General features: G+C 40.4%; 1 protein-coding gene across 1 annotated transcript in view; it reads left to right on the forward strand.

Annotated features, from left to right (window-relative positions):
- ITGB1 (integrin subunit beta 1) overlaps window positions 1-4,668 on the forward strand; it is a 46,254-nt gene extending 41,586 nt beyond the window's left edge. The window contains exon 16 of the mRNA XM_054632471.2: window positions 3,423-4,668. Coding sequence (XP_054488446.2) covers window positions 3,423-3,488 — 66 coding nt within the window. The 3' untranslated portion in view covers window positions 3,489-4,668. The remainder of the gene's footprint in view (window positions 1-3,422) is intronic.
- Window positions 4,669-10,837: the final 6,169 nt, after the last annotated feature.

Here is a 10,837-nt window from a genome sequence, read left to right on the forward strand (position 1 = left end):
AGGGATGGGGCTGGCAGCGCCCTCTGGCGGCCGCCCGAGCACAGAGTCGGCCCCGCGCTCCTGGGAAGCAGCGCTGGACAGCAGCAGGGGCTGGAACAGTCACAGCAGCTCTTGAACAACATTGAGCTTTAACTCCATTTCTTACAGTGACTTAAGTCTTAAACCCACTGTGGAGGTAATTTCAGTGAATGGTGAAACACTGAGCCCCTGGAGCAAAAGGAATAAGAAGGTTAATTGAACACAGAACTATTCTGTGTCGTCTTTATGCGACACTGGACTGAACTGTTGTCCTTTGAACACCCCAGTCTTTTAAAGACTTTTTAAAAGTACCTCCATCTTTATTTTGCTCGGTATTTCACTGAGTCTTGTATGTAGTTACTGTTTGTTAATTTTAATTTTGGTTTAAGTGTGCATGGACTTTTCAGTTGTAGGGGCATGTGGCAAATGTGTTTTCCCTAACTCTGCATGCTTAAACCAGTGTATTCTCTGCAGTGCCATGAAGAGAAGGGAGCATTTAAAATCCTACTATTTGTCTAAGACAGCAAGTTTGGAATCCCATGTTTTAAGTGGCCAATTAAAAGACTGGAATGCTTCTACTGTCTGAAAATATATACCCTCTGCCAGCTGTGAGGCCCTGAGTGAGGGGAGCATCATGTTGGATAAGTGGATATTTTTTTTAATGAAGAGCTGTCTGCAGGAGACCCTGCCAAGGCAGGCCCAGGGCAGGGTGGTTGGGGTGGCTGGAGCAGCCTGGGCTTCACCAGAAGAGAGCAGGGAAGGAACCTGCAGATCCATCAGGTGCCTGTGTTGCAGTTTTAGGCAGTAGAGCCTCAGGAGCCATTTAGCTGATCAAATGTCAGGTTGGGTTAAGCTGAAGAGTTGCGAGTATTGACTAAATCTCCATTATTTGTAGTGGGAACTGAGACACTGACCTGATATGGGGAGACAGCTAGTCAAGTGCTTTATCCAGTGACCTAAATCCCACTGTGTGCTTCTGACAGAGTTTCAATATCCTTATGGGGCTTATGCTAAATCAGCAGCATGAGAACTTCAATTTTGACTTCTCTTTAAAAAGCAGTGTAGTAGAAAACTTGCAGTCTTGTTATTCAAATTGTATGTTAAGCCTGATTTCAGGTTCAAATTAGTTGTATGAGTTGCACCTAGCAAATTTCCAAGTTTTAGGCCTTGCCTTTAGAACCATTCCTAGGCTATCTGGTAGAATTTATCTCTCTTCTACAACTAGAAGATGTGAGTGTATAGCCCCTGCATGTGCTGAGAGGAGCCTGTTCTGTAAAATGTTGGAGGATAAGTATTACCCACAGCACAAGTATTACATAATGCCTTGCCATGGAGGAGCTGCACAATAACTTCTACTCTGCATATGATGCAGTCTTTTATGCTTACAGACTTCCTCTGCATCATAAACTTTATTGGTTTACATTTAAATTTTTAAGAATTCTCCATTAAATCTTGTCAAGGAAATAAGCAATGTACATTGCCAAGAACTTTGAGGCATAAAGAGATACTTTAGGACCAGATGAAATCCCTCATCCCTGCATGTTTTTCCCATTTTGTTTGCATGTTACTATTGCAAACCTTTTGCTAAAAATATTGGGGAAGGTCATAATTTTGCATTGATTAATTAGTGTGTCTGAGAACTTTATTAGTGTGTCTGAGCCACATCACATGATTGTCCATGATTTAAAATTGAAAAAAACCCAACCAAATGTTACTCCTCATCCCTTCCCAGACCAGTAGGTGATACACTTGTAATCAAGACAGCATTTGCCTGGGAACTGATAGAAGGGGGAAGGGACCTTTGCTGTTACACTGTACTTGTGAAGCACAGCCAGCACTGAACACCCAGCTCTTCCTTCAGGTGACACCTCTGTCCAGGTGATGTTGACTCAGGTCTTGAGAAGACTGAACAGACAGCTTTGACTTCCATTGTCTGGCAATCCAAGTTCTGGCCGGACAGATCTCTTGGATCTAGGCAAGACTGGATGTGCCACCTTGCTCTTTGCATGCTAGAGAAGCTGGCTGTGAGGAGAAAAACCCTTTTTCTGTGAAAGGAACCATGAGAGCAGCTGCAGGGTCTCCCTCAGCAGCAGCCTCTGTTGTTGGGGTGGAGCAGTTACTCATCCTGTGCTGGGCCTTGCAAACAGAAGGCAGCAAACTTCCCAGGAGCCATGATGAGAAAATTTCACACCAAGTGAGATTCTTGCTTGCCTTTGGCACATTCTGTGGTATTCCAAGCTGTTTTTCCAGGTTTATGACCCTGAAAAATAGACACCTGGTGTTTGTGCATCCTTTAATTGAGTGTAGGAAAAATCTGTTTAACCTGAAATATTGTAAATGGAGTTGAGTCAATATGGTTGTACAGCCCATCTCAGATTGGGGTGGGGAGCTCTGAAGGGACAGAGATTCCCTCACTGCTGCTGAAGGGCAGATCCAGCCCTGGCCAGGGCAGCACTCGAGCTGACATCCTCACTGAGCTGAATTTTCTCAGCAATCAGTTGTGTGTACACAGAGAGCTCCATGCTGGCAGACAGCATTCATTTAGGCTGAGGTTCAGGCTATGCTAAGAGCTCAGGGCTGCAGCTCCAGGCCCTTCTAGCAGTGGTCCTTTCTCCTGTGAAGATTTATCTGTTAATTTTGAGTTCAAGCTGTTCATCTGAGGTGTGCAAGGATGTCATAAATGAAGTAAGATTTACTGAGATAGAAGGAAACCTGGGGGGAAAGGAAGCTTAAAATAAGCTTCATTTGGGGGGTTTTAAATCTCAGCAAGAGAGATGTAAGCAATTGTTCTGTAGGCTTGTCTCATATCAGTAGAAATAATTGTTTTATTACAGCATCTGCACCAGTACAAAAGTTTCTTTGTTTTATCTGTACATTTTGCTCTTATGGGGGTTGGGGGAGACCTGCAGGAATAAAATGAGAATGACAAGTACTGAATGTTCACTGTAAATATTGACTGTGTATTAGCAAAATACTAGAAGTCTTTCCACGTTGCTTCTAGAATTCTATTACAATGTAAGATAAGCTGTTTAAATGTTTATTATAGCAGAATGGGGTCTGTGGTCAGTCGTGGTGTCAAACAATGTTGTTTACAATTCTGTTCTTCTCTATAAAATGCCCTGGGCTGCAGAGCCCTGGGTGATGGCTCAGTCCCGAGGTTCAGCTGCCTCCAAGGAATTCTGTGGTGCAAATGGAGCAGGATCCTGCTAACCCTCTGCTTTATTTATTAGCTGTGCATGCCTTTGTTCAAGTTGCTAGAAGGAAAACTAGTTTGACTTAAGCTGTTTGTGTGTACAAACAAAGCATTAATGGGTAATTTCTTACGCTGATTTTTTATGCTTCTTGCAAACACATATCTTTTTTCATATATTTAAATGTTAATATAATTTTCTTTCTTTTTCTAGGGTGAAAATCCTATTTACAAGAGTGCAGTGACGACTGTGGTCAATCCTAAATATGAGGGAAAATGAACACTGCTTGTATAACTTCACAACACTGTATGCAGTATAGCAACTTTTGTAGTCACAATAAGATAGATTTAGGGCAAGCTGCAGTGATTTTACTAATGAATTACATACAGGTTTGTTTTCCTGTGTGAAAATAGACCTTATGTAATTTTTTTTTTTTAATTTTTTTTTTTTTTTTTTTTTTTTTTTTTTTTTGCAAATAAGAGTAATTGGTGCCAGAGGTTGGACAAAAAAAACACAAAACTTGAGACTGTGTAACCTAGTCAGCCCAGGTCACATGGTGCCTTTTTGACCTTTCCCATTCCCATTTTGTGAATCCAGATCTTGTGCAGGGCATGGTGCTGCATGGCAGGACTGGGAGGGAAGGGGTTAAAGCAATCAGCATGAGGGCTCTGCCTAGCCATTTAGTATTAAACTTTTTAGCTTTACAGGGAAATCAGGGCTTGAGTTTGCAGATGTAATTAAACTCATGTAGCATGGAGCTGGTGGTTAATTGGTCTTTGACTTGCTAGATGAATGATTAAGTATTTGGTAAGTTGAGTAAGCTGGAGGGGAGCAGTGTACAAGACTGAAAAGCATGTGCATACTTATCTTTGATTTTCAAGTTGCATATTGCCAGGTTATGGTTGTGGTTAAAATGAAAAGTTTTGAGAAGAATGTGAAGAAGGACAAAATAGCTTTAAAACACGTGCCATTACTGAAGAAGTTGCTGACTGGTAACTTACTTAGTTTTTCTTTGTAAATTCAAGCCCTGGGTGGCAGTATCATGAAGTACCTTACCAAGACATCCTCAGATCACCTAAGGGCCTTAGTGATGCTGTGTCTTTATTCTGTAATGTTTCTTTGCTTTCAAGCCTGGTGCTTTGTCACCTTCTAATCTTTTAACGTATTTGGTTGCAAATCTTTTTGTAATATTTTTGTATCAACACAAGCTTTTTTTTCTTTTATTTTTTGAGCAGTCTTAGCTGTAAATTTGCCTTTACCCTGTAGCTAAGATTGCATAGTTTGTCATGTGAAGAGTCACACATCATTCTTGACATGTGCCATGTATATTTGCCTCTGACGATTCAAACTACATCATAGTCATATTCTTGTTTTAAGTGCCTTTTTGTTTTAACAGATGTTCACTTTTTACAATGCTATTACTGGTTATTTATTAAATAAAATACCTTAAAATACTTGATCTTGTCTCTTTATCTTGTAGAAGTTGCTACTATTCAAAAAACCTGAGAATTGCATCTCTTCGAGGTAGTAATTGTAATGATACCAAATATGTCCTGAAAGGAGTTAATGTCACACAGGAAGCTGACCTTTAGGAACACTGACCCCTGTACAGTATTACCAGTGCTCCCAAATTAGGCCAATATTTAATTACATGTGCATTAACCTGTCCACTCATTATGTTACATGTTTTCCAGTTTCCTTAACAAGTCTGGTTTCAAAATGCTTTTGTGGATTGGTAGGCTGCTTTTCCACAGAGATGCTGAAGGCTTTAAGTGGCCCATTAAGAGAGCTTTTCTAAACCCTTGTCTGAACTGGGTTTCCAATAGAGGCTTCCAGGCAGATGGAAGCTGCTTAATATCTCCAAGTGAACAGTTGCTTAAATGAGAGAGAGCAGCTGCCATCCTACAGGATCAGATTCAAGATAAGGGTCACAGATTGTGGGATTTGCTTTAACCAGGATTGGATGATGCAGCTAAGAGAGAAGATGTAGTTCAAATGGGATAAAATATGGATGCTGGGAGCCAGGAGTAGTTGTGAATCCTCATTGGTTTGTAAACAGTCCCAGGTACTTACCTGAATTCTGCCAGCTGACAGAGCAGTGAACTCTTACAGTCAGTAGCAGTGCTTCAACCCAGAAGACTGTGATCCCACACAAGCCACATGGAAGATCCCAGAGTTTCTCCTTTTTAAAATAAATACAGTTAATATACCCATAGTCTTACTATTCTTAATCCATCCATCTCCTCAGCTCCTGTCTAGTAACTAAAGAGCTAAGCTAGAATTGTTTTATGGCAGTTGTAATAATCAGTTTCTTATCCTGGATAGAAAGTAAAGACAAAAATATAAGTCAGCTAAGAAAATAATTCTCTGTAATCGTGGTTTATTGATTAACTAATTTTGCAATAGTATGTTGAGCCTCCTACCTTAAAACTACATCTAAGTCTGCTTGGAAAGTAGTCTAAGCACAATCTTGAGCACCTACACATGAGGAATCTGGAGTGATAAATTGATGCTCTGGGGATGCTGATGGGTTTGTTCCCTTTCTGCAAAAGCTACAATATGTTTTCTTTTCCATAACAAGTAAAAATTCATTCTCAGAGGAACACAGAATGCAAGTAGGATAAAAAGAAGCTTTTAGTTAAGTAAAATACTGATGAGGTAGAGATGGTGAATATATTCTAGCTACACACTTCTACTATTTAGAGGGTGTTTTTGAAGCACTTCTGATTTTCTTTTTGAAAAATCAGTTGCTGCCAAAGCATTTATCTAACAGAAAGAAAATATTTATTAGCAGCTGTGAATCCAACCATCAGAACACAGATTGCTGCAATGTAACTCCAGTGAATGTTCATTAATGATAATAAATACATTAACCCCATCTCAATAAAATGGATAAATTGCAGATAGAAAAAAAACCACTGTAGGACATAATTTCAAAGTACTTGGGAATGTTTTTAATGAGGATGCTGACATAGCACAGTATCAGAATAATAATACAATCAGAATAATATCTCAAACTCTAAAAATATGACAATTGTTAGTCAAACCATCTGCTATAGTAATGCCTAATTGCAAAATGGGAAAACAAAATTAATTCAAGGAGGTAACTATAAGTATGCTTGAATGGAGCCACCAAATTTTTCTTGGGCACCAGAGAACCTGTTCAAGGAAGATTTTAGAAAGTTTACACAAAGAGAAGGCTGGGTTTAAAAGCCAGTAAAAGTAGCTGATCAAAGATATCCTTGAAAAAGCTGAAAATACAAAAGAAATTTAAACATTAGAAATATGCTAAAGAGGATTTAGTTCCTCATGAAAGGCATAAGAAATAACAAATAGACTGTAAAAAGAAGTCTGACACCGAGATTAAGAAGGACAGTTGGAGTAAAGAAATGACAGAATATGTAAACTCATTCTTTGCTTCTGTATTTCATATGGAAGAGTTTCATGAGACAGCCAACCTAACATTCCCCAGCAGAGGGCAAATACCAGATAAATTATTCAAAATATTCCAGACAGGAATCAGCAGAAGGAATAGCAGCAAGTGCCAAAAGCCAATCATTTGAGAAGCCTTAAGGAACCCAAGGATGAGTGCCTGGTCTCATTGCCATATGAATGGGAAATGTCTAATATACATGGTCTCAATTTTTAAGAGGCTTTCTGGGACTTAAAATTTAAAAAAAAAAAAAGAGTTACCCGGATGTTTCTACCACTGTCTGGTAGGAATTATAAGTGGACACAGGGGTAAGTGTGACATGGTGGAAGAATCAGCATGGGCAGAGGGAAATCCTATCTCACAAATGTGAACTTTGAGGGAATCAGCAACATGCAAAGAGATCATTTCATACAACTGGACTTCCAAAGCCTAACACTGCTTTACATCAAGACCATTGCAGAAACTGCCAGGGGATGTGAAGAAAGTCTTCAAAAGAAGAAAGAGCAATTAAGGCAGAAGGTTAAAAACATAGCATAGGAACTCAGTTACCAGTTCTCCAGTCTGAGAGGTGCCATGGGTGAGTTTTCAGCCTGCTGGCAGCTCCCCTCTCAGTGCAGTCCAGGACAGCACTGCCACCTTTGCCATGGGGGCACTGAGTCACTGCCTGCTCCTTGTGCTGTCACCAGGGCCAGCCACGTCCTTCTGCAGGGCTGCTTTCCACACACTGGGCCCCAGGGTGTGCTGGGGCTTGGGGTTATTCCTCCCCAGGGAACGGTCTTGGCACTTGCCTTCATTGAATGTCAAAAGGTTTCTTCCATTGCCAGATTCTCTCCATTCCCAGTGTGCCCGGTCCCCCTGCAGCCCCAGCCCTGCAGGGAGCCACCCACTCCTCCCAGTTCTGTTTGTCTCTGGAGGTGCTGAGGGTGTGCCCATCCTTCAGGCCTTTCTAGGGGATGCTGAACTGGGAGGGGCCCAGTGTCAAGCCCTTGGATCCCCCACTGGTGGCTCTCTCCAGATTTGTGCCACCAATCACAGCCCCCTCAGCCCTGGCATTTCAGGCAGCTTTCAACCCACCTCATGCCCTCCTGTCTGCCCTAAACTCCATCACCCTGCAGTGATGCTGTGCCAAACAGTGTCAAAAGCTTTACTTTTGGGGGGGGAGAGACACACCCACTGCTGTCCACTGGGAAAACCAAACCCATCCATTTAAGCCAGCTAAAGGGTACAAACCTGTCATTACCTGTGTGTATTCAGGGACAGTCTCTGAACTACCTGGTGCCTACTCAGGAAATCAGACACAGACCATCACATTAATGCTCAGTAACAGTCAACAAAACACACAGCATAAGTAGGGATTGCTAGAAAAAGTAAAAAGCAAAAGAGAAAAGCGTAATATTTTTTAAGAAAAGACTGGTGTGACTAAATCTTGAGTGCCACTTCAGTTTCAGCCTTCTCAGCAAAGATAAAGGGAATGGATGAAGTGAGAAAAGACACAGAGGAGGACGATATAACAAAAGTTACACACCAGTTTCTGTACAGGGGATTACAAAATACAAAGGGATTTTCAGCCTGGAAAAGACAACAAGGATACCACAGTGACTTACTGTGAGAGGCAGTGGAGAAGGTGAATAGGGAAAGACCAAAGAGTTATCAGACAAAGACAGCCCCAAGAAATAAATGTAAGGTATATCTTCCCATAACCCATAAGCTGTGAAAGATTCTGACATACTGTAGGTATTTAAATACTATATGTATTTAAAATGAGCAGATAAAGTCACCAAAGAGGAATCCATCATGGGATATTAGCTACAGAACCTAGCAAATATTGCTTACCTTGAAATTGGAGATTATTATTGATTATTGATTACCTTGAAATTGGGAAGAATAATTTTTTTTTCTCTACACACTTTCTCTCCATGTGAGCACAGATGGAGAGAGGGCACTGGATTATATGAAGCCTTAAACTGGCCCAGGAAGGTCAAAAACCTTTATGTTCTTTGGTATTTACCATTCATGTCCCAGCACTGGCCAGCTGTAAGACCCCCAGCTTCTTGCAGACCTTTGCAGTTTGATTCCAATCTTGTAAGCAAAAGCTTTCAGTTACCTCCTGCATTTTCTTTTCTATCACAAGAGAAATACTTTGCAGCAATAAGTAGAAGTAAATTACATTTACTATTTTAAAATATGAATCAAAAGAAATAATGGACTTATTGAAATAAGGCTGTCTGCCCTGCTCCTCTCTGTCATGCTAATGGGCTCATCCAAACATCCCTCCCAGAACAGAAAACAACAAATTCTTTTAATTTCCAGGCTCTCCACTGATGTACAACTAGAGCACTTTCCCATAAATCTCTCAGACAGCAATAGGATGTAGTGTGTATTAAGGGATCTGGGAGCTGTTGCAGAAGAGACTCCTGGCAGTAAGAGACTCTTCACTTTAGTCTGATACATCAGAAAAAAATATCCAGGCTGTTACCAGTACCTGATTAAGGAGACACCCCCAGCCCACTGCTTCACATTCAGTTTTTTCACATGATGTATGAATTCTAACACCAGAACAGAAAATGCAGCCATTTCGAGGTAGTTTACAGACTCTGGAGTTCCCAAAGCCACCTCTAACTTGGAAGCATCTGAATGCATCTTACATTTCTTTAAGAACTGGTGTTTGAGTGAAATGATCCAAGTGCCAATTCATTTAATCCCCAAACTGAATTACAGTCATTCTCTGCTTCAGTTTGAAATATTGTCTACAGAGAGCAAACAGAAAATACTAAAAATGAAATTTTATGTCAGTTATTTCCTTTCACTGGCACCTTCATCCATACAGGATCCAGAGCCCTGAGCCCTCCCTGGGTATGGGCAAGTGTGATACAGCTCAGTGGCTGAGTGAGAGCTTTGTTGGACTCCATTCCTTGTTGAAGCTGGATCACTGTGCAGTCAGAAACCTGGAAATCTTTTGGGCAGTTGAAAACCAGGGAGGCATGTTACCCTGTAAATAGGTAATTATGTTACACATTCAGCTTTTGCTGGACTGCTCTCTTTGACTTGGGCACCTCAGTTTCCTGTGGAACATTCTGCCTTAAGTGCCAAAGCAGGTACGGTCTGACCTTTGCACTGAATTCAGGGTCCTGCCATCAGGTTTTCCTCAATTGATTCCTTTTGAGATAGAAAATTAAAATGAAAATAAGCTATTTTCATTTTACTTTGTTAAGGAACACATCACAAAGCTGACAAATATTCAGCTGGAATTACTTGGCAGAACAGTTAATCCATATTTATCTAATTTTGTTGTTAAAATATCTTTCTGCAAAGCTCTACTAACTTGCAGATCTCAGCCCTGCCAGCATTAGAACTGCTATTAATAAATAGGGTACCTTCAGCACTGCTCAAAAATAAAAATTAAGTTGGCTTGCATCTTATCTTCTATAAAACAAGAGTGAGTGACATCAGCTATATTTTCTTCCCTTAGTTTTCTATTAATATTGCCCTGCTAAATGATTCTATCCCATATCAAACTGATACTGTCCCCTACATTCTTTTAAAACACCAGCACAACCATTGGTTTTAAAACACTTGCACAACAGTAGCTCCATTAGAGCTTCCTGGAAACTCTCCACAGTTTCAAGAATGACCATAAATTATCTGTCCAAGCAGCTCCTTGACCAGCCCATTTGTTCAGCACCTTCCCAAGACAATCCTCAGCTCACAAACAAGCACTCTGCTCATGCCCCTGCAGACTGTGCCCTTGTAGTACAGCATTTTATAGTGTAACAAGGTTAATATTTCTTTGCTGTTATCTGAAACATCCCATCAGTTTCATTAGAGTTTAACAAAATCAGAAAATCATACAAAAAAATATAATAAAAATTGTTTGAACCAACCTTTTCCTGCTCTTGGAAAATCTTTCAAAGATTTATTATTTATTTCACTAGTTCCCAAATAGATATTATCCGAATTTATAGTCTAACAACAGTTTTATACTGAATGGTTTCTTATAACTACAATATTTTATCATCAAATTCTCATATTAAGTTCATACACTAAAATGTCACTGGTCACATAACAATTGCAGAGAGTAATTAAGAGTTATATTCAGACATAAAACACATCCTAGCCAACACCTAAATCACAGCACAGTGTTTCAGGGGCTCGCAGAAGGAAGGCAGCTGCAGCAGGGCAGAGAAGATGAACACAG

Source organism: Agelaius phoeniceus, chromosome 1 (genome assembly GCF_051311805.1).
Source record: "Agelaius phoeniceus isolate bAgePho1 chromosome 1, bAgePho1.hap1, whole genome shotgun sequence".
Lineage (NCBI taxonomy): Eukaryota > Metazoa > Chordata > Aves > Passeriformes > Icteridae > Agelaius > Agelaius phoeniceus.